This window comes from Diadema antillarum, unplaced genomic scaffold (genome assembly GCF_040938485.1).
Source record: "Diadema antillarum isolate AM-2024a unplaced genomic scaffold, OU_Dant_1.0 seq00001866_RagTag, whole genome shotgun sequence".
Taxonomy (NCBI): Eukaryota; Metazoa; Echinodermata; class Echinoidea; order Diadematoida; family Diadematidae; genus Diadema; species Diadema antillarum.
In genome coordinates this window covers 17,348-37,796 of record NW_027272536.1, presented here as the reverse complement: position 1 = coordinate 37,796, position 20,449 = coordinate 17,348, and the positions used below count along the sequence as shown (strand labels likewise).

The 20,449-nt window shown below is 37.3% G+C and overlaps 1 protein-coding gene across 1 annotated transcript; it reads left to right on the top strand.

Moving 5' to 3' along the window:
* Positions 1-283: 283 nt before the first annotated feature.
* Positions 284-18,458, top strand: LOC139712855 (sorting nexin-4-like). Its single transcript, XM_071624639.1, has 9 exons — positions 284-484; positions 2,475-2,530; positions 3,518-3,590; positions 5,949-6,076; positions 7,941-8,030; positions 8,861-8,954; positions 12,734-12,888; positions 14,349-14,463; positions 16,536-18,458. The coding sequence occupies exons 1-9, from the start codon at positions 284-286 to the stop codon at positions 16,581-16,583; spliced, it is 960 nt and encodes a 319-aa protein (XP_071480740.1). The 3' UTR covers positions 16,584-18,458.
* The last annotated feature ends 1,991 nt before the right edge of the window (positions 18,459-20,449 follow it).

Genomic DNA, 20,449 nt, shown 5'->3' with positions numbered 1-20,449 from the left:
TTTTACGATGTTTCATGGCTATTCAAGAAAAATTATTTGATTTTCAGTCTCACAAATTACATTTTCTTTTTCATTAATAATGAAACTAGCAGAGTACTGCAGAATGTCGGAGGACATTCCATGGCTGTTTTTGTAAGCAAGTGTTGTTTGTTCTTTCATATCATGAATTACAGATGGTAATGTTTCAATCAAGTGGAATACGGCATACTGTGTGAAAATGTTTCAAGGCTGTTTGATAGTAAAAAAAAAAGTTCCTTGCATTCGTTAATCTTGCAATTGACAGATGATGGCGATGTGGCAGCAGCTGTCTACTGTGGACAACTTTGACGCTGACTTCGTGGAGCGCCGGCGCGTGGCCCTGGAGGGGTTCCTGCAGCGGGTGGCTGCCCACCCCTTGCTCTGCCAAGATGAGATCTTCCATGGCTTCCTGCAGGAGGCAGATGGATGGAAGGAGAAGGTGCATTCCACTGGCTTCCAAATCAAGGTGAGGTCATGTTCACTCTTCTGGAGGGACTGCCTGAGAAGCAAAATCAGAATGACAGTAAAGGAGAACCTGTGCAGTTTTTATAAATAATGAGCAATTCTAGTGTCAAAAAAGAACAAGTCAAAAGGCTACATAACTACCCATTTTAATTAGTGACAATGGAACAAAATAGGTCTTAATTTGCGATATATTTTTATCAGTAGTGGCCTATGTTTCATTCTTAGTCTCTGAGATCAGTTTCTTTTAGGCCAAGGTTTTCTGTCTTTATGCAGTTGTGCTACTCTCTTCTCAATACTCACACAAACACACACACATGCGCACACATTTGCAAATGTACAGAGTTAGTAATTAGTCCACCTGGCTAGTTTAAAAAAAAAAGTTAAGCACAACCCCCTGAGTATCCATGTTTAGCGGTGAGTTGACAGTTTAATATATATTTCATTAGCCTCAGCCTCACATGAAATCAGCGCTCAACATCAAATGAATAACACTGTTTGAATATTTTAGTCAACAACAATGTGAAGGTGCGATTACAAGTACAATGTAGAATACCAAAGAGAGTGTGAGTGTGACCTTTGCCTTCTTCTCTGTTTCTTTCCATTGGTGGAACAAAATACTGTAAATATGAGCATTTTTGTTGTATGGACATTTTTTGCACATTTTGGGTGACATGAAACTGGGACAAAAGTAAGAGTGAAAAAAAAAATGTTTTTTTCCTTGTTATCTATAAAATATCATTTGATATCTTTGATCTCACGGGAGGTGTATTGTTGGAGTACATCTGTCATGTTATTTGTAGTTTTCTTCACTTTCACTGGTCATGGAGAGTGAGTGAAAATTCTGTTGTAATACGGACAAGTTACCTTTTACCCGTAAAGATGGGCCATCCCTTTTGCATTCCTTCCCAAATAGCACAGAACATGACATATTCCACCAGAATAACAAGACTATTGTAAAGCTATAACACTTCTGTGATATTTGAAGGTTGTTAGCCATTAAAATTCAAATAATGCACCAAATGCTCACCATAACGTATTCTGTGTACGAGGCACAGCTGCATATACTAATCCTCCTGTGGTTGTAATATGATACTTATACTTCGAACAAAAGATATGCATGTTAAAGCTGTCAGAAAGGAAGAATTCACTAGCTTCTTTTACTTTGTTATCTATGGCAAATAACAACACACCACTTACATTCAGAACTACATAAGTGCATCGCACAGGTCTGAAAAACTAGACTAGTAGTTTAGATTTGTATTCAAATTTGAATCTTAACGGTCAATTTAACTCAACAATTAAAGACCCTCTTGAGTTCAAAATTTACAGGTCTCCAAATAGTGTTTTCTTCAATACCTAAGTGTTCTCACCAAATTTTCAAAAATTTGCCTGCAAAAGGGATGGTATGTCTTTAAGTCTTAAGGGTAAAAGGTAACTTGTCCATATTACAACAGAATATTCACTCACTCCCCATGACCAGTGAAAGTGAAGAAAAGTATGTACATATGTACTGTCAAAGCATTGCTGTGGCAGCAGTGAGCCACTTTGAGTACTTGCTCAACTTTCGTGACCGTGTGCAAGGTTAGAAACATGCAGAATTCATTTTCCCTTGCCGAGTGCCAAAAGTTACTTGCATAAAAATTTCTGCTTTTACAGTTGTGCGGACTTGTCCGTTTTTGTGTTGAGGGAGTTGCAGCTCAAATCTCAGGTTGTAGTAATAGTTACTCAGTAATCAAGAACTTCTTTGTGTGAATCCATCATGATTCTTTCCATGTAATTTCCTCCACAAGAGAGTTCTCAATTTGATATTTGTAATTTTGAATGAGCCACCTGAGCTTAAAATGACAATGCATGTTCTCGAAATATGCCTGACACGTAGTGCAAGTTAATGGGATAGTTACGAGTGCAGATTGCGAATACTTGTGCTGTTGTTTGCCAGGCCATGGATAGTTTATGTATTTGTTTAATATCTGTTACTTCTTCCTCTGCAGCAAGATTCTCGCCTAAAAAGCCTGAGTGCCTCATTTAGACTAAAGAAACCAGACAGGTGGGTGTATTTTGTCTCTTCACCAGCTTGTAGAGGTGCATCAGTTGAGAGCTAGAAAGGTAGTAATACCTTTTTAAAAAATGCAGGATTTTATTTGACAATTTATCATAAAGATTTGATTGTTACTATTCTTACATGTGCTCTTGTTTTATGTCATGATTTCATAAGATCTGATATTTGACCAATGTTTGTTTAGGCATATTTTAGGGCAATGACAAATTGCAAATATGAATGTCAAACAAAGAATAATGTCATGTATTTGAACAATTCAAAATTCAAGACAGTTACAGTGAAATTATTGCAAGTAGAAAGTAACTGCATCTTGACAATAGAGACTTTTACTTTCATAATGCCATTCTAAGAACTGCGTTAGGACTGTAATGATTCAGAAAACTATTGAAGGACAAGTCCACCTTCATATACATATAAGGATTGAGAGAACGCAGCAATATTAGTAGAACACGTCAGTGAAAGTTTGAGGAAAATCGGTCAATCCGTTCAAAAGTTATGAATTTCTTAAGTGTCTGTGCAGACACTGCTGGAAGAGAAGACTACTACAGTGTATGATGTCACATGCGTACAACGATATAAGGAAAATATAAAGAGAATTTCACAAAACTTTACTTTTTCAATAAAGTGCACATTTCTTTGACTTATTACTGACATATGTTAAGGATGATATTATTCCCCCTGCCTTCTGAAAGAGAGAAGTCGAGTGTTCTTTTGTTATGCAAGAAAAATGGAAATATGCTGAATTTTCTTTATTCTTTCTTTATATCGTTGTACTCATGTGACATCACAAGCTATAGTAGTCTTTTCATCCAGCCGTGACTGAGCAGAAACTTCAAAAATTCATAACTTTTGAAAGGATTGTCCGATTTTCCTCAAACTCTCACTGATGTCTTCTATTATTGCTGCATTCACTCAACCCACATGTCTATGAAGGTGAACTTGTCTTTTACTCCTCTTTCTTTCCCCTCCCTCCAGGCGATTTGAAGAACTCAAGAACTATGCCAATGAATTGCAGAACAATGTTGCATCAATACTGAAAATCAGAACAGTAAGTCCTTTGTAGAAGGCACCTGTGCTTTGTAGTGCAGGCAATAATACTTGTAATATGTAGTTAGCAGCAGCGAATGCTTAATGTGTAAAAATATATAGTGGATGGTCATTAGTGTGATGGTACAAAATCTTTCATTGAATGCAAAGTCTTATACCATAGTATTAGTGAAGACCATTTTAAATACTCATACCATTGTAGGAGTAGAGACCATTCATCATTTGTTTTATGCAGCACCCCAGACATTGAACAAATGTGGTCCATGTCGATTCCTGACTTTAGTACAGAAATGGCAATCATTTTTCATGATGGACAAATGGTAGTGCATGTATTATGGTACAGTTGTATCAGAAAGAAATCAATTAATTTAATAAGTGATGAGGCTCGCCCTTGTAACTGATGGAGTGCGTGCTTGCAAAGTTTATGTATATTGTGATGTCAGGAGAGTGCGATGGGGCAGAACTGCAAGCCTCCGTCCATGGGAGTCAATGTAAAGGGATAACATCAGAGTGCACTATCCAAAACTGCTCGACAATTTTTTTTTCTCCTTCATCTTTTTTTTTCCCCAAACTTGGATGATTTGGAAATTAGAGAGGCTCTACATGTACATCATGATTGGGAAACTCAGATCTATGTACAAGTTGAATTTGATATTAAAGGAGTAAACTTAATCAAACAAGATTTTGACCAAAACTCAGGAAGCTTTATATCCTTAAATGTTTCTCCTATTTTCACAAATCAGTGAAATCGGATGTACTCCTGCAAGCAAATTAGATGCTCCAGGGCAATGATGTCATTATTGCTAAATAAGTAAAAATTTAAGGATAAATTTGATTCAAAGGGTATAATAGTGTATAATAATGTTCTTTGAGTCGATTTCAAACAGGGAAATTTTGGTGGAGATAATACATGTGCAAGTCAAGGGGGAGCTTGTGAGGCAATTACATAATTATCCCCTCATCTCATTTGCATATACATTCATCACCAATATTACTGTTTCATGAAAACACATGAAGAGTAAAAGTCTTCAAATTCTGTGACTTTCTTTAATGCTTGTTTACCTCGATGTAACTCTCTCAACCCTTCTGATGGCTCGGTCCGTCAGAGTCAGCTCGGAGATGGAGTAGAGTTTCACTTTAAGCGAGAAGAGGCGGGGTATCCGATTACACCATTGATCACTCGTGAAGAGGAGCCCTGCGCTGTTTGTCGCACAATTGTCAATTGTCGGGGCCAATTCTGATGACAGGTGCAGAAGGGAATGAGGGTAGCCCGGATGAAAGTGGTGGGTGGGGGGAGGAGGAAGTTGGGATGAGAGGATGGGGGATGGGGGACGGGGGGATGGGGGGTTGGTTGAGGGGAGAGCACAGCGATTCGTCCCTGATAGCGGAGAAATTGCATTTGATGAGCCTCGCTGCTAGAGGCAGCCCAGGTTTGCGGGGCAATCAGACAAATTTGCAGCGCGCTCGACTTGGTCGAGTAATTTCCGCTCCGTGCATGAACAGATGTTGAGGAAGAGCCTTGAGACTTCTGTTCACATCAAAATAAATATTGCATGTTTGCTTTTTCATGATAAAGCAATGAAATACAAAAGTTAATCATATTTGGCTTTATCTCTTTGATTGAACTAGTGACAGCAATTTGCTGTTGTTGTAAGTAGATTTTTCTACGGACCGTTGCTTTAGGATACTCATGACCTGATCAGGATAGTTTGAAATGAAGGTCCTTAAAAGTTACATCTAATACACTGTTTATAGGAAACAATTTTGGTTGGATTAATTCTTTTTTGTTAGAATATTCCTGCATTGCGCTCTTGGTGACAAGTTTGTTAATCTCGGTATGAAATGACTTTGAATTGCATTTAATGTAACGAATGTCAAGTGACCTTTGAATAATCTATTCATTCAATACATATTTTGCTGGCACTTCAGAAAAATGTGGAATGGGATTAACAAAATTATTATCTATCCAGAGTATACATGACTAATTTTAAGTATTGATAATGTGCATGATATACACAGAGTATCACCATTGATGGTCAGTGATTTTTATAATCAAGCAATATTGGCTTTGTCACAGTCTGTGCTGTCAATTAGTGAAGAGGATAGATACTGTAAATTTCACACCTATGAATGCCAGATAGCCAAACTTAATTTTTTTTTCTAGATACCTCTGGGAAATTAACAGATTCAGAGCTGTAATGTAAAAAAAAAAAATGAAAGCAGTGTATGTATGTGTGTGTCCATCTTATGCTGAAAGCTTGAATTCATTTTTCTTTTCTGCTTTCATTTTCAATTCAGTTTATTTTGCATTATCTTTTATTTTGTTGGCTTCATCTTATTTCTTTTAATTTTATTATAGAGGCTGGCCGATAGACTATACGGCCTGCACAAGATCCACGGTAACTATGGGCGTGTCTTCAGTGAGTGGAGCGGCATCGAACAGGAGATGGGGGACGGTCTCCAGAGTGCTGGTCACTTCATGGATGTGTGAGTACCTGAGGGCGTTGCCAGGCACCTCTGACCAACCAAGTCCCAGAAAGCACAATTTTGTTGTTTAATGCTGTATCTTTTTGTAATAATGTTTGTTTGTTTGTTTGTTTGTTTGTTTGTTTTGGTGGTGTTCATTCACTGCTTGTGTATCCTAAGGCTTTATACTAGAGCACTTGTGATTTATAGGCTGGCTGAACTTGATCCTTAAACTGCAAGAGAACAGCGCAGTAAAACTGGTAATGTACCCGCTCCTTCCCACTTCTCCCCCCTCCCCTCCTTCTCCCCCCCCCCCCCCCCCCCCATCTCATCAAATAAACCATGGCTGCTTTCTCTGCCTACTTCTTCTTGACACGTATTCATAAGCTAGCATTTGTTTGTGAGTTTGTTTTTTTTTTCACAATGCTTTTCTGGATTACCTTTCTGAGCAGCAGCGAACCATTTGATTAGCTTAATTTGGAATTCTCCTATGCAATGACATCTGAATTAGCCAAATAATTGTGTGCTTTTATATTAAATATTTAATTATATAAAGGTAGAATATAGACTTCTGTTTCATGTCAGCCCTGCTTTGGTCAAACATCATTGTTTTTTTGAGTAGCAGATACATTAAAAAACCTCATCATCACTAAAATCAGTGACTGATTTGCAAGACATTTTCGAAAACTCCCTCTTTCTGTCTTCTCAAATCAGCATTGTGTGTGTATGCATGTGTGTTTTTATGGGGGGGGGGGTAGTTTTCCTTTTTGATTTTATATTTGATGTTTATATTTCATTTTATGCCAATTTCAAGACTTTAACCAGTTTAATCTAATCTTTCTCCAATGTAATATATGCTGTGAAATTCAGAATATGTGCCAATTTAATGATGACAAAATGATTATTTCTGCTGTGAAATTCCCCTAGGACCTGATGAATAATAATGGACAGCACATTTCACATGGAGTAGAGGTTGCCGCTGAGATATGGTTAGATGCAAGGGCTCTGAATGTAAATTGATACAGCAGTGATGATGGCAGTTATTGAGAGTGGAGATTAGGTTGGTCTGGAGGAAATTGGTATGATCTAATTCAATGAATATTTGATGATTTGAACCTTTGGATGATAGTAGGCAGTCGTCTTAATAGTCATCAGACAGGAGATTTTCAAGGATTTGTGATCAAATAAGGAGGAAGTCCGATTTGCTGTTTGCAGTTTTTCACGGTCTCTTCATGCCCCAGATAATCTTTGCTTGCTTCAGGAAACTTTACAGAGAAAGCAGGTCACCTCTATGAATATTGGTGATTTTTCTGGAAATGTATAATTCATTTTCATTATCTTTTCATATTTTTTTTTCCATGGACAGTTTAAAAGCACACAGTATATCAAAAGCAAGAATATATCTAAAATCTTTGTTTCAGTGTGATTTGTTAATAATCAACGAAGTGTCTGTTACAAGTTGCTATTGCAAAGTTAACGCAAGTGTCCACACAGCAAGACTTTGTATTCTCGTCGCCTTCTAGCCAGGTATTCTTATGTGTTTATGACAGTATTCGTAATCAAAATTTATAGATATATTTCCGTCAGAACCCAGTAACAAGCTGTTATTTCCTCTGGCATAAACTTTATGCTTTTTAACACTCTGAATCCTGTTTGAATGCATCAGTCATTGCTGTGCTGGGCAAGCCTCAAAAAGGGATAACTTTTTTCATGATATATGTACAAAATTTGTGTCCAGTACTAAAGTGATCTGTTGTAGCCTCAGAAGTCATTGTAAGCAACAGACATTCAGATGTAAGGACTTCAGTTATTACATTGCTATTTATAGTAACTGTGTAGTTAAGTATAATTGTAAATTTCCTTTACTGAATTCCATCCGCTGCAGCTACAAGGATTATATTGATGACTACATGGCTGAGGAGGAGCAGATAGCAGACCAGCTGAAGGAATACATCTACTTCGCTGACTCCCTCAAGTAAGATATGACTTGTGTGTGTGTGTGTGTGTGTGTGTGTGTGTGTGTGTGTGTGCTCGATAGTATCCCTTTACAATACTAGTGATGATAATAGATTACATTAAATTGGGGCAGCTTCTTCAGTATTGTCGTTGATTTCCTGGCTGGGACAGCCATTCATTTTTACCCAATCTTTGCTAGGCCAGTGTCTTTCTCTCTTTGTATTTCTTACACATATCTGAATAGTTGCTTTGCCTTTTCTTTCATGATATTTTTCTTGTATAACTTTTCATGAAATCTGTGGCCCTCCATCTCCTGTATACTTCTCATATCTGTTTGTTTCCTAAGGGTATTTTACCTGTATGTACATGTATTTACATGGCACTGCGGTTATAACAAAATTTTGTTACAATAAAGTATGAATTCAGGTCCCAAAATTATTGTCAGAAAAATCTGTAGTGCAATATTACCTTCAGTTACCATAAATAATCAACAAAAAATAATCACACAAATGGCACAATAATTGTCATCAGTAGGTGTACATACTAAGTATTTAAAGGGAATAGTATTTCATTCTTTTTTTTATCTGGTTGCCATGAATATCTCATATATTAAATCATTTTACATGGTCTTGTTTGTGTGTTGTTTAAGTTGCACGCATGGCCTGAGTATTTTCTGTTTCATATTTAGTGGTAGGAATGAAGATGTGGAAATGAAATAAGTGAAATGAAAGTTTAATTATCTTTCCTCTCCTCCTCTACCTCCTTGTGCTCCTCCTGGTCGTCATCCTCCTCCTCCTCCTCCTCCTCCTCCTCCTCCTCCACCTTACTTACACTCCTCCTCTCCAACAGAGCCGTATGCAGAAAGCAGGAGGTGCTGCAGTATGAGCTGGAGCGATGCGAGGACCTCCTGGGCTCCAAGAAACTACAGAGGGATCAGCTGACGGTGAGTGATCTGACTTTTGACCCATAGCAATACTGTACCCAAGGCTTGACTCTCTGGCCCGAATTCACGAAGGTGGTACAATTGAAACCATGGTTTAAACCATGGACAATTTGTATGGAGCGGCAAGTGTCGCATGGCCTGTTTCGTTACGAAATCAGTCATTTCATCAACGAAATGATTATTTCGTAATGAAATGACAACATTTCGTCGACGAAATGATCATATCGTAACGAAGTGACAACATTTCGTCAACGAAATGATCTAACAGAATGAACATTTCATAACGAAATAGGCCATGCAACACTTGGCGCTTCATACAAATTGTCCATGGTTTAAACCATGGTTTCAGTTGTACCACCTTCGTGAATTCGGGCCTCTCAGTCTGGCAGGCTTGTTTAATAGAGAGTAACATCCTAATCCATGTTGCTAATGATGACATTAGTAGTAGTTGTAGTAGTAGTAGTAGTAGTAGTCATCCTTGTCGTCATAGTAGTAGTAGCAGCAGCAACAGCAGCAGCAGCAGAAGCAGTGGTAGTCATATTAGTTGAAGTAATATTAGTAGCAGTAGTAGTTGTAGTTGTTGTTGTAGTAGGGAATGTAATAGTAGTAGTAGTTGTAGTGGAAGTAGTAGTAGTTGTTGTAGTAGTGGAAGTAGTAGTAGTTTTAGTTGTGGAAGTAGTAGTAGTAGTAGTAGTAGTAGGAGGAGGAGGAGGAGGAGGAGGAGATGGAGGGTAGTACTAGCAGTCATTGTTGTTATTACCTCCATCAAGGGAGGAGGTTATGTTTTCGTTAACGTTGGTTTGTGTGTTCATTCGTTCGTTAGTCAGTTAGTTTGCCCGTGTGCAAAATAACTCAAAAAGTAGTTAATGGATTGGGATGAAACTTGCAGGAAAGGTTGAGAATGACACAAGTAACAAACGATTAACTTTTGGTAATGATCGAAGAATTTTGGGGGAATTTATGAAAGATTTTTCATGTTTTGGCAGGTAGGGTCAATGAAATTGGGAGTTCAGGCTGTGCGTATTTGAGGTTTGCATGCGCGCATGAAAGTGCGTGCTCTAGTTTCTGCTAGGGTGAGGCACGCCATGCAGCTGAGGGTTTATGACGTAGCAAAGACTTCTATATTGGGAAATCGAACGGCTTTCAGCACACAATGCTACAAGTACGTATGGGTGGAAATCTCTGATCTCTGTGGAAGAACAAGATCAGTGGTGGAAATGAGCTGCATGCTTGGCAGAGGTCTGCACTCTCAGAGTGCTTCTCTAGTTATACTATTGTAACAGGAGCAGGAGCAGCAGAAGCAGCAACAACAAATTTGAGTGCATTCATAACTCAAATTGTCTCTTGGTGGGAGGAATATTTAGCTCTTATTTCTCCCTGACAGTGCAGCATTCAAGCTTGTTTGTGTGAAATATGTTGAGCCTGACAATTTTCTATTGATTTTCTTTCTCAAACTGTAAAAGCTGGCTGTTCATTTCTACTGACAAATCTTTTCAGTGGTAGACATCATACATTCAGTAGTTTTCCCCACAGCACTAGGAATCTCTTGTTGAAATCCTGACAACATGGTGATGTGTCTTGCCAAAAAGTAAATTACCGGGGAGGAAATGAATTGCCAAGGTTGGATAGGTTGGCCAGGAAGCAGAGCTCCTCTTGACACCGAACTAACTTTGTGATGCATCCTTCTACCAGAGAACATCATCTTTATTAGATTTCAGTTGGCTGCAGCTTTACAGACAGCTTTACTACTCCTCCTTCATCGTGGAGGGTGGTGGGATATTTAATTTTAGACCTTATTGGCAGTGTGACTTTTTGCCCCCTTTGTTGTTATGCCTGCACTCTGCATTCTAGGGTACTGAATGATATTCTAAGGGGATGCACAAGTGTGCTGTAATCTATAGAGATGAACACCCATTTTGCCCACTGTGGGTATGTGTTTGGACTGTGTGTACAAAGGCTAGGGATGCTATTGCCGATTGCATATAAATTCTCAGTTTGAGTTTAACATGCAACACAAGTAGATGGTGGTTTCTAGCTAAAAGTTCAGTGCTAGTGCTAGTGGTAGTGTCATCTCCTAAACAACTGCCATAAATTGAGCTCTGACACCAATGGTCAGATTTAACACAAATTTAAAAAAAAAAAGAGGTTCAAAAAAAATTTCATCCCTTCTCCAAAGTACAATAAATCCCAGGCTCAGGTTTATGTGGCCATGTCTAGAGAGTTCATGTACATTCCATTGGCGATCATTGCATTAGCATAGACTATGTATGCACGTAATTTGTGCATCTGTGGACGTGAATGTGAGTCTAGCACATAGCAATGCTAACACCAACACTGAACTTGAAATGACATATTAGATATCCCTAGAGGCTCGGGAAAAAGCATGTAAATTGCCGACAAGAGTAATGGAGCTTGATTCAGCAGATGACTTTCAACACTGGGCCCAACACCAGTTACCAAAACTACATTATACCTTTGAGGTCAAGCCACCAGCACCGACTGATTTCAAGCTAGGGATTAATATTGCTAGTGTTAAGATAGCACCAACACTAAGTGCTAGCACAGAACTTGATATCACCCATTTAAAGGTGCATGGTCCCGGTGTTTTAGTCAAATGCGTACGCAGGCGCATGACGCAAGTTTCCTATAGAGACCTACGCTATTGACTCCTCTTCAGCGCTTACGCTTTGGCCCACTTTCCCGAGTCCGAAGAAGTCCGATCCACTGTAGTCAGTGGTCCGATCACAGTTCGGCTCATGATTCGGCTGAGGGGGATGACAGCTTTAGCAAACTTCTTCTGTGATGTCATAATAACAAGCACATATGCACGCACCCTGGTATTACTACAGACTGCGCGATGGGCAGAGAAGACAGCGAAGGCAACGTTACTTTAATAGCAACACCTACGCACTTTACTCTTGATAATAGCTGAACTTCGGTAATCTTCGTATCAATGCTAACGGTGATCGGCAGTATCATCAACAGCGCCCTCTACACTACCGGGACTATGCTCCTTTAATCTATCTACCAGTATTCTAATTACAGATACTTTCCTGCCCTTACCACATAAAGGTCTCTGCTACCTTTTGAGGTGACAGGTGCATAGTTAGTGGTAGACAACAGGAGATGGAAAGAGTAAAGTATAAGAGACAGAGGAACAAGGGAAAGAAGATAAAGAAGTGGAAGAGGGGCACAAGAAGAAAAGAAATATGACAAGAAAAATTGATATACAAATGCGAAAAAATAAAGGATGGCAAAGAGACAAAGGTGAACAATATTAACCCATTGAGGGTGGACTGATTTTGTTGTAACACGCATTTCCCATAGACACCTGCTTGAGTATTCTCGGGACCCGCCTTCAAAGGGTTAAAGGAGTTGAAGAGTTGGCATAAGAAAGGGGTTAGAGAGAAAGAAGGAGGAAGGAAGAGAGGAAGAGTATGAAAGAAAATGACATAAAAGGAGAAGAAAGAGAGATCATGAAGAAAAAAAAAAGTAGAAGAACAAGAATGAAAATGCATGAAGGAAAAGGAGATGAAGAAGAATTGGAAGAAGATGATGAATTAGATGAAGGAGAAAAAGATGAAGAGAAGGGAAAAGAGAAAGGATTAAAAGAACAACAGGAGGAGACAAAGCTAAAAAGCATGACCATCTCTCAACGAAAATGAGCATCAGATACAACCATCATACATAGATGAGATGAATAGACATAAAATGAAGAAGAAGGAAGAGGAGGAGAAGAATATGAGCAAAGTCAATCATTTTGTTTCCCTCCGTTGCAGGGCAAGGCTCCGCAGAAGGCCTTCTCTTTCCGCGGCATGACGTCCAAGCTCTTCGGCCAGGAGAATGCGGAGACCAGGGAGTCACGGGTTAGACTACTCCATGACCAGATAGACGACGCTGAGGACGGCGTCCACAGAGCACAGAAGACCATCGAGTACGTATGCTGTAGATTCAGATAAGATATTTGCCATTGTTTTTAAAATGTATTTATAAAGAGGCTGCAGTACACATTAATGAACTACTCCATACCCATGAATCTTCGTACATTTTGTACCACTTAGGATCTTCTAAGCTAATTTCTCTAGTCATTCCAAAGACTCACAAAAGGGCTGGAGATTGTTGTGTTTTATAAATTGCCCCCAAAGTTTTTACAAATTTTTGCAACTGATTGACAAATTGCCCTTCATCGACGTAAAATAAACACTAATTTCAGTTTTAGCCATGATAAAAACCATTTTAAAAAAATCAATGAAAATAATGAATCATCAAAAAGTCAACAAAATATCATAATATGATTAAATATTCAGTACCTGCTGCTATTACGAATCTGAACCATCTCTGGCTATCAGGCAGAAGCTTGGTAGTGTAGTGGATATGAAGCCTGTCTAGCAATGATCTGGACGTTGTTTGTTCAAGTCCAGCTTGAGTATGTATGACCTTGATTTTTATCATGGCTACTACTGAAACACTGAATAATCAGTGTTCATTTATATCGATGAAGGGCATTTGTCAATCAGTTGCAATTAAAACAACTTGATGCCAGAATAATTCATTTGAATGACATTGCTAGATATCTTTACTATAAACATTTTGTTGTGTATGTATTACAAAATAATGTATGTTAATTTGACATTATGCTGACCCAATTTGTGTCACTGTATTTGTGACGCGCTGCCACAAAAGGATCCGAAAGTCGAGGGAGGCCGATTTTCTGAAAATGACATGACATTATTTCCTTACTCTTCCGCTTTAATTGCATATATAACATGACTCATAAAAGTACTCGGTTGTGGAGATACTGATGATTTTGTGAGACCATGTTGAGTGGTCTAGGAAGTCAGCGTTTAGAGAAAACCGCCTTGAAAGTTTTCTTTCCGACGCAATCGTGATCAAAGGGAGGTAAGACAGTAACCACCTCTGGACAATGGAAGATCTGCTCATAGCAACCTCTGCGATGTTCATTCAAGCTTAGAGCCAGCGGTCTACGCATGACCAATCAGTAACCAGGATGTCACACACTGACCAATAAGATCACTCTCTTGTTGCTAGGGGCGGAGTCTATCTGCGGCGCTAAATCCAAATATTCAGACACGTTTCTGTTCCGTTGAAAGTCAGAAAATCATGGCTTAGAAACGCACAGATTTCTTTCCTTTCCTTTTATCATTCAGCTTCGAAATTTTAGCAGATGATAGACGAAACATTAAACTACAACAGAAATTTGATGGTTTTGACCAATTTTGATGATCTGACTTCAAATTCGATTTTCTCGGCTCAGCCATTAGCGACTTTAGGATCCTTTTGTTGTGGCGGTGGCGGGTCGCATTTGCAGTGAAATGCAGAAATCAAACTCAGCTGAACTAATTACAATGCTTACTTCCTGTTCTTACCTCACAGCGAGTTTGTAGAAAATGCCCTGAAGGAAGTCGAGAGATTCAAGAGACAAAAAAGCCGAGACCTGAAAGAGATCTTCATCAGCTACGCTGTCCTGCAAATAAAGATGGCAAAACGGGTAGGAAGCAAATGTCTGTTTTTATCATCTTCTTTAAAGGGATGGTACAGTGTTGGTGGAGATGAGAATTGGCTTTTAACTTTTTGCGAGATACCAAGAAAACACTTATGATATAGTACAGAGCATTCAATTTTAAGGGGAATTTAAAGTTTATTTGATGAAAATCGGGTTTGGAATGACTGAAACATCCAAAAACAAAGTAAAACAAAGCGATTGTAATAAAGTGTGGGTCCCACACTTTAGTAGAATCGCTCTTTTTGGGATATCTCAGCCATTTCAATACCAATTTTCATGAAATAAACGTTGAATTCCTCATAGAATTACATGCTCTTTCATATTTGATAAGAGGTTTATCATTATCTCACCAAGAAATGTTAGAAACCTGAAATTAGGTCTCAACCAAAACCATACAATCCCTTTAAAGGGGATGGCTAGTAACTGATCAGTGGGAATCAGTGGGAATGCTGGGGATGATTGTTCCAATCCTTGTGGGATTCATTTAAGAGTACATTATATATCTATTGTTGTGTGAAAATTATTTGCTTCAGAACGGTCTCATATTCAAGTAATGTGCAGTTTAATGCCCCGTCACTGTAAAGGCATGCTAACCTGGAAACATTAAACTGCACATTACTTGAATATGAGACCATTCTGCAGCAAATAATTTTCACACAACAATAGATATATAATGTGCTCTTAAATGAATCCCACAAGGATTGGAACAATCATCCTCTAGCATTCCCACTGGTTCCCACTGATCAGTTACTAGCCATCCCCTTTCAGTGTTTGAAGCTGTATTATATTTTTCAGAAGAACTCAGAATTCATCTTCCACCATTTGGAATTTGCTTGCAATATATTCTTTCAGTGTTTGGAGCTGTAGTATAGTTTTCAGAAGAACTCAAAATTCATCTTCCACCATTTGGAATTTGCTTGCAATATATCGTAAGGCTCTGCCAAGAAATTAGTCTGGCTAACATGATTTTGCAGGTTAGTAAGTTGTTTTGGAGTATTTTGAGATTAAAACTGTGAAATGATAAAAGTTGGTGTACCCAACTTTTATTTCTGAAGAGCCTTTCCCATTCAGTACTGATTTGGTAGAACTTTACTAGTACGTGATGATTGAAACACGCCCTAGCAGTATTATTGAGTTGTATGCCTGCAGCTATAAAAGCAAGCTGCGCATGCAATTCACTCTTGTACACTGGATACTGCTATGGTCCTACATATTGTAATTGATGTAATGGATTATAAAACATTTCATAGCAGCCATGATCAGGAATGCTCTGAGATTGCAATACTGTAAAAGTGGATATTTTCATGTGACTAATTTTTCGTGCTTGGCCGGGTAAGAAGAGTTTCGCGCGTTTTTAATTCTGCAGAATCAAGATATCAACTACTGGGACATCTGACAAGCAAAAATATTCGCATGCTTTTATTTTCGGACTAGTTTGTTGTTGTGGGAAATGCGCGAAAATTTCAACACCACGAAAATTTCCACTTTTAGAGTACCTTTGGCATACCTTTTCGGGTATAAACATTTTGCATTTCCCTTGTTACCCAACTGATATTGTGTTATCACATCAATTATTTCACACATTTCTTATGCTCATGTCTTCATTTTAGAGCAAAACATGACAGTTTCTGAAGTCATATAGAAATTTTCAATAGAAGAGGGAAAGAAATCTTATATGGCATTTCACTGTTTTCCAATTTCCAAATCTTTAAATACTAAGGGAAAATATAAAGGGAAAATGTCAAATAAAATCTATTATTGGACACTTTTCATTTACTTGAACCATATACCTGCAGATGAACAGGCAGTAGTTCTTTTAATAGTTATTGATTGAATTATTGTACACTGTTGAGAGGCATCAGATGCTTTTTCACTGTTGATGATATGTAAAGTATCTAAAAATCTTCAAGAATGCAAACAGTGTATGCCATATATTTTGCAAAATGGGACTTTTACACTAAGAAATTAATTGTTTTGTTTTTTGTTTTTTGTGTGCACTTTTTTTTAATTTCCTGGTCTTTATGTTTTCCTCTTTATGTTTTTTCTCTATTCTGCAGGGCATCACAGTATGGACAAACACTAAAGAATGCTTTGATAAGATGTAACCACAAGCTTTCATGTTGGTGATGTCAAAGTCTCAAAAGGGATTTAAAGAATGCTGAACTGTGTTGTAGTAACCTGTGTGTGTGTGTTTGTAAAAGCAGCCTTAATTATCAGACTATCAAGTGATTTATCTGAACATAAAGGAAGATGAGGTTAAAAGAGCAACTCAAAAAGGAATATGTGCTGAAATCTATTTCAAGTGATGACAGTGGTCATTACAATCATTCTACTCTCTCATTCTCTTTGCTTTTCTCTCTCTCTCTCTCTCTCTCTCTCTCTCTCTCTCCTACTATACATGGATGATTACATAATACAACACATGCAAAAGCATAATAGGAGTTCATGATGATTTCATTGTTCATAGGAAAACTCTATATCAAAACAAAAACCACAGGCAGTTTAAATGCACCTTCAATGTATATTATGCTAAAAAAAAAATGTTATGCAGACTTTGATTACAGTTGATGAATATGATGCATTGAAGAAAAAAAGAAGAAAGTTTACCATAAAATTAAGCTGTTTGTTGGCCTATGTGTCATGTTGTGAATATCTTGTGACCTATATAATCAGTGTTTCAAACAATGGAAAGTGTGAATTGAAATGCAACTTACTAAGTAATTTCTCAGTATAAAATATATGTATTGGTGCAAAAGAAAAAAAAAGAAGAAGAAAAGGTAACATTAATGTAATATTGACTTTATACTCATTACATGTGGCAATAAAAAAAGAAGAATAGAATCATCTTGTCAGATTTTTCCCAAGCATGCCTGTGAATAGAATATCTTATTTTATCTTGAAGGTACACACAAGTTAGAATATTGCACTATTTCTGTTTTGGTGAATGTTGCAGGGTCCTTTTACAAAAAGTGCATCTCAGTTTTATCATGCAAACTGCAGTTTTTGAAGTCTGTGTAGTATTTGTGGCTGCATCTTTGAAGGTTGCTTAGGCTGGATATTACAATGATTAAGTACTTTTGAAATGTATGAAATGGCATTTACATTGAGATCCAATCCAGACACTGTGTACATAGTTGTGCGTTTCTTCGGTAAGCCTAATGCTGGAATATTGAACATTGATTTAGAGAACATTATGGTTACAGCTCTCAAAACAGTACCCCGAGTTTGCAAAATGTGTTTTAGTCATATGAACAGAGGAAGTAGTAATGCAGATTTGAAGTTGTTTCCAAGGTAGTTATCATATGCAGATAGATATTCACCAAAACTGACCTTCCAACATTTTCTCCCTAGAGGTGGAATTTCGTTTTTCTTCTCACATATTTTGAAACTGATGTGTGGTGCATTTTTGCTATATTTGACCAACGTTTTGGGGCCTTATTGGATATGTGCATTGAGTTGATATGCAAAATGTTTTGCTGTGAGATGGTTTGTATTCCAATGCATTTCAGGAGATTGTGTTTTCATAAATGAGATCTGTTGTTGTTTTACACTTTGCCTGTTGAACTCACTGATATGTTTTGAGTTAGAAGAACTGAAGTTGTAGACCACAGAATTGCTAAAGACACAATATATTTTTGATAGTTATTTTTGTGTTATGAATTCAGTTGTAGAGGCATAGGCATTGCAGATGATGTTCCTTTAAAAATGTTTTGTTTTCATTTTCCTTTATATCTGCAAAGAGCATTATATATTAGTATATGAAAAACATTGTGTAAATATTAAGTACTGTACACATAGATAGAAAGCTGTATAGATTTTCATTCCAATTTAAGCATTGCTAAAATGTCTGTACGGGATTTATCATATTATTTCTTTTATTTTCACTTTTCAGTCATTAGAATGGTTGTGTTTTCCTCTTTTGGGTATATGTTATGGAATGACAAGATATGGGCAAAGGGTAATGTTATGTATGTATGTATGTATGTATGTGAGGAAGAATTTAGCTAATTCTTCTTAGAATAGCATTCGTACAAGTTTAGGAAATAATAGTTCAGTACTGTAAGAAAATTACCTTTATTTATGTGATTGTGAGTTATAAGAAAGTGATTTGTTGAAATATGCAAAGAAAGATTTGCGCAATCAGTCAAAGATGGAGTTTTGATGATGTCTTTCTTGAACATATATCATCAGGCTCGACACAATACTTCCTTGCAGATGATGCTTAAATGCTTTGTAGATGTAAACATCGTTTCAGAATCAAAACTCGCGAACTTTACATTGATGCTTCCATTTGGTGGAAAAGGTCAGATGCCTGGTGTAACTGACTCTTTCTTTTTTTTTTTGTAGCTGCAAAGTAAAGAATAGAAATAATTATATCATGATGCTCAATTACAGCCTGTCAAGTAATGTTTCATGGCTGAGAGACCTTCATGATCATGCCATAATTTCCCCCACTTCTTGCGAGCTACAGGTATGAACTTGAAGATTATTCATATATAGAGAAATTATATATGTGTATATTTACATATAAACTTTTAATGTATAAAACAAATATGACTACCAAGCTTGGAAATGCAGGGGGTCAAATATCCATAAGTAGATCGACAGCATATCATGACTTTCTAACAAAATATGACTGCCATAAACAGAGATTCACACATTTATATAAAACCAGTTGTGTGGTAAATGAGGCAATGGTTTCAAATTCATCAGCTGATATTAATTCAAGAAATGGGCAAGCAAATTGCATGGAAGATGTGGGATCGATTCTTGATGATTACATGAAAACACAGTTGTGTATTTGTCTATTTTCCATTCACGTACGTAGATGCCATGTGGAGATGAAATTTGACAAACGTTTCATAAGCCTTTCAAAAAGGAGGAATAAGCTTTAAGATAGTGCTGTTATTAAGAGGCATTGTATGGGGATTTTATTTTTTATTACAAAATTATGTTTGCAGAGTGGTCATGTGTATTATGAATGTGGGAAGCAGATCCTTTTGCAACATGAAATTTTGTCAATCAGCTGCTTATGTAAAAATTACAAGAAAACCTTGAGTGAAGTCATATACAACAAAGGTAACTAGCTGAGATATGGGAGTGTGTATTCTTAATTTAGTCACATTTTTGTGATTAACCAATTTTTGTTGAACACATACACAGCATGTATGTGTTCATCAGCGTGTGATCAGCATGTGTGCGCCTGTAAAATGGCTTCGACTGGCTGGAATGCTCCCCAGGGAGTGGAGAATTAGCACTGTTAGTGCTGGTTGGAAATGATGTATCCAGTGACCGGGGTGATAGTAGTCTGTAAAGCGCATTGAGATACCTAAGAAGTTTGAAATGCGCTATATAAAAACTAGCTATCATTATTATCATTGTTATTATTATTACACGTACATCCCCAGTTGTTTTACACACTGTGTTCTTCACAATGACAGTAAGAAGAAAACTTGCATAAGCAATGGATTGTATTGTATATTTTGGCCGTTATCTCAATAGATTAATGGATTCTAATTTGGGTTGTAGATAGCTTGTCACTGTTGTCTTCTTTTTTTTTCTTCAAATTATTAGGCTCTTAAAATGTATCACATAAGCATAGACAAGCAAGCACCTAGAATTGTAGTGCATACTTTTCAATTATTGTTACATCACAGTGTGATAATCATGTTGTGAACTTGAAACTATTGAAGTATTATCTGTTTAAGTATTTCTTTTCCCCTTAGCTTTAGTTACATGAGACAACCTACATTGTGCTTTATGACTGACATTTCTATTATTATTTTTGACATTATATAATGATTATTGACATTTTAAAGTGCCTATTATGCAGACTGCACCTTATGTTTATGTATGGCAGCTCCGTAATCAAGTATTGTTAAAAACAAGGAGTCCCCTTAAAGGCCAGTTTAGAAGTTTTGGGGATTGTAGAGGTTAGCACTAACCATCATCTGTGATAAGTAACATTCCA